This window comes from Melospiza georgiana, chromosome 6, assembly GCF_028018845.1.
Source record: "Melospiza georgiana isolate bMelGeo1 chromosome 6, bMelGeo1.pri, whole genome shotgun sequence".
NCBI classification, from domain to species: domain Eukaryota; kingdom Metazoa; phylum Chordata; class Aves; order Passeriformes; family Passerellidae; genus Melospiza; species Melospiza georgiana.
The window spans coordinates 25,690,547-25,693,735 of record NC_080435.1 but is presented as its reverse complement, the minus strand read 5'-3'; the positions used below and the strand labels follow the sequence as shown (position 1 = coordinate 25,693,735).

Genomic DNA, 3,189 nt, shown 5'->3' with positions numbered 1-3,189 from the left:
AAAGCTACTGCAGAGTAGCTTTAGGAGGGCAGCGAAGATGGCGAAGGGTATAGAGCAAAATGATCTACTTAAAAAAAAAAAAAAGGAAGGAGGGAAAGGGAAAGGGAAAGGGAAAGGGAAAGGGAAAGGGAAAGGAAAGGAAGAAAGAAAAAGTCGCGGTCGGTTTTTAACATTTTAATTCAATTTCCCGCTCCGGGTTGGGTAATGGACCGGAAGTCGAGTGACGGCTCCGCTGCCAGCAGCGATCCGCACCGACTGACACCCCGCCCGGCCAATCGAGCTGCACACGCCGGCCCTCGGGCCGGGCTCGGCCCCGCGCTCAAACCGGCAGCGCCAAGCCTGCTCCATGGAGGCCGTACTGGGGCAGGTGGAGCAGCTGCCCGCGCTCCTGGCCGTGTCCCGCTCCGCGCTGGTGCGGGACTGGGACGGCCTCACGCTGGACAGGGCTCTGGAGTGGGCCCGCTATTTCCAGCACCTCCATAACCGGTTCCGTGCCCGTCCCCAGCTCCGGGAGGCCCTCGGGCGGCGGCTGCGCCGCTCCCAGCCGTGCCCTCTGCTCGGCTTCCCCGCGCTGGGCCGCTGCCCGCAGCTGCTGGGGCTGGCGCTGCTGGAGAACCGCGCTCTGCCGCCCGCCGCCTGTCGCCGCCTGCTCCGCAGCCTGCTGCAGCCTCCCGCCGCGGGGCCTGCCTCCGACCCCCGCGGGCTGGGGCTGCTGGCCCGCCGCAAGGCCGCTGCCCGCCTGCTGGCCTTGCCCCGCCGCGGCCCCGGGCCCGAGCCGCAGCTGCAGGTGGAGGCGCGGCTGCTGCTGAGCCGGCTGCGGCAGGAGGCTGGGGAGGCCGCGGGGCGGCTCCGCGGGGCTCAGGAGGGGCTGCAGGCCGGCGAGGCCGCGGGGCGGCCCTGCGGGGCTCAGGAGGGGCAGCTGCCCTGGTTGTGCGGGGCTCTGGAGCTGCTGCCCCAGCCCCGCGCCTTCGGGGTGGTGGCGGCGGCGCTGGTTCTGCTCAAGCAAGGCCATGGCGCTGAGCAGGCCGGGGATAGGGATGGGGATGGGGATGGGGATGGGAGCAGCAGCCCAGGGGGGTACCAGGAGAGTGCTGCAGGAGAGGAATGCACCGCCGGGCTCCTGCTTTCCTGGCTGCTGGGCAACCAGGAACGATTTTCTGCCTTCTGCCTTTGCATCCCTTGTTCCCATCTCGCCTTCCTGGCTGGTCACTACTCCCAGTTATGTCGATCTTATTTGGACCTCTTAACAGGCTGGGGAAGGTGCTTGCACTATGACCCCTTGCAGGGACAGTGGGTCAGAAGTTGCCTTGAGAAAGCTGAATTGTCCTGGGAGGAATTAAGGGAGCACTTCATCTGCCTCTGTCAGGGATCCACGCCGCTCAAAGAACAGACCCAAGCTGCCTTGGAACTCCTGAGGACACAAGATGGAGACTTCAGAGTCCGTGGCCTAAGTGTGTGGACTGACTTACTGATGGAAATAGGCTACTCATGCATGGACACAAAAGCAACAAAGAAACTTAAAAAATCAAGTAAATCTGGTTAACTTTATTTGGTGTGAAAGGCCAGACAGCTACTCCTCACTTCGTTGAAAACCAAATGTTACTGTGGCTGCTGATCACAATGATTCTGACTGCATCTGGTTCTGAAATCTTTCAGGGAGGCCTGGTGTTTTCTTGGGGTTGTGCTGTCATTTCTGGTCAACACAGAAAATGTCTTCCTTTTCCGTACTTGCTGATTAATTATCTAATAAAATGAAGAAAATCCATTCTGTTTCAAATATGGGGTAGTTTTGTGTTTAAAAAATACGACAATGCTGATATGGTCACGGTAGTAATTTTTCTAAATGTTGGAGGCTGAGCAAAAGTTCAAAGGGAGGGTGGAGCTTCAAATGTGAAAACCACAAATTCAGGGTTCCTTTAGTAGTGATTGTCTCCATTGGGCTGTCTGCTCTGGTGGCCACGCCATGTCAATGCTTCCACAGCTCTTGCACGTGACTTAGCCCCAGGGTCAGTGAAGAAAGTGAGAGGAGGCCAACTGGAAAGCTTCTTGAAAAGTTCTAAAATAAAGGTCTTTATTAGTTGCTATATTATTTGATAATATCCAGGTATTTCCTAAGAAAAGTGAGGTAAAGTGTAGGATGTTCTGTGTGGTTTTCTTCCCATTTCCATTCCTTGCTTTGTGAAGCAGAAAAGTGAGTGAACAGTAAACTTTTTCATTACATGTATATATAATATGTATTATATATATATATATATAACTATGTCTATATATTTATACAAAATATTAAATAATTGTATGTGTAAAATATACAGTATATATAATATTTCCCCCCTTTGTTATTTAATGCCTTACCTGTTTCTGTTAGGAACAGGGTAGTTTCTACCTTTCCACTTTCATTGGAATGAGTACTGTAATGCAGAAGTAATGTGTGTATTCAGCTCTGTGAACTAGTATTACCAAAAGTGAGCCCTGTAAAAAGAGAATAGTCAAGGAAGATTAGGCAAATGTATGGAACTACTGCCAAAAGAGTTACTCATTAATCTTTTGTATGGAGGACCTGTCAGAATTCCTGTAGACCATATTCCTACAGTTTCAAGATCAATTGAGACATCTCTTTCTTTTGTTGCAAAAGCCTTGTAGGAGGGGTTAGAAGATTCTTCACTTTTGCTTATCAGCTTAAAGACAGCAAACAAGTTATTAAATGTATAAACTGCATTGAAGTGAATTAGAGTAGTAGCCTGTCTTATGACAGGGAATAGTCTATATAACTATGGTAGATATTTCTGAATGGCAGAACTAAGGTGGGAAGAATAAACTGGTTTTTGAAATGGAAGCAGTTAGTGCAAGGATTGAATATTGTTTATCTGAGGAGAGAAGTGATGCTTATTTGAACTTGTATGGAAGTAATTACAGACATAAATAAGTTCTTATTCTTCACCTATTCTGAAACAGAAGAGATACTTAGGGGTTAGCAGCCTTTATGTAGTTAGGAGGACATGCTACTAATCTATCCAAAATACAACTTTTCTTTGCATTCCTTGCTATGTGACATCAGTGAGACAAGTTATGGAGATGTGTGGATGAACATACTCTAAAACTGTGGCACTTGTCTGGCTCTGTCTTACATGGAGTTGTTGCCCCTTCTGGAACTTGTGGTCAGTCTTGAAAGGCACCAATGTCAGTGGACCT

The 3,189-nt window shown here is 50.2% G+C and overlaps 1 protein-coding gene across 1 annotated transcript; it reads left to right on the top strand.

The window, feature by feature from the left end:
• Positions 1-252: 252 nt before the first annotated feature.
• FANCF (FA complementation group F) lies at positions 253-2,195 on the top strand. The gene has a single exon (XM_058026617.1). The coding sequence runs from the start codon at positions 347-349 to the stop codon at positions 1,541-1,543; it is 1,197 nt and encodes a 398-aa protein (XP_057882600.1). The 5' UTR covers positions 253-346; the 3' UTR covers positions 1,544-2,195.
• The last annotated feature ends 994 nt before the right edge of the window (positions 2,196-3,189 follow it).

What these genes read in the sequence shown, in the direction of transcription:
- FANCF (XM_058026617.1), top strand. Translation starts at nt 347, where the DNA reads ATGGAGGCCGTACTGGGGCAGGTGGAGCAGCTGCCCGCGCTCCTGGCC.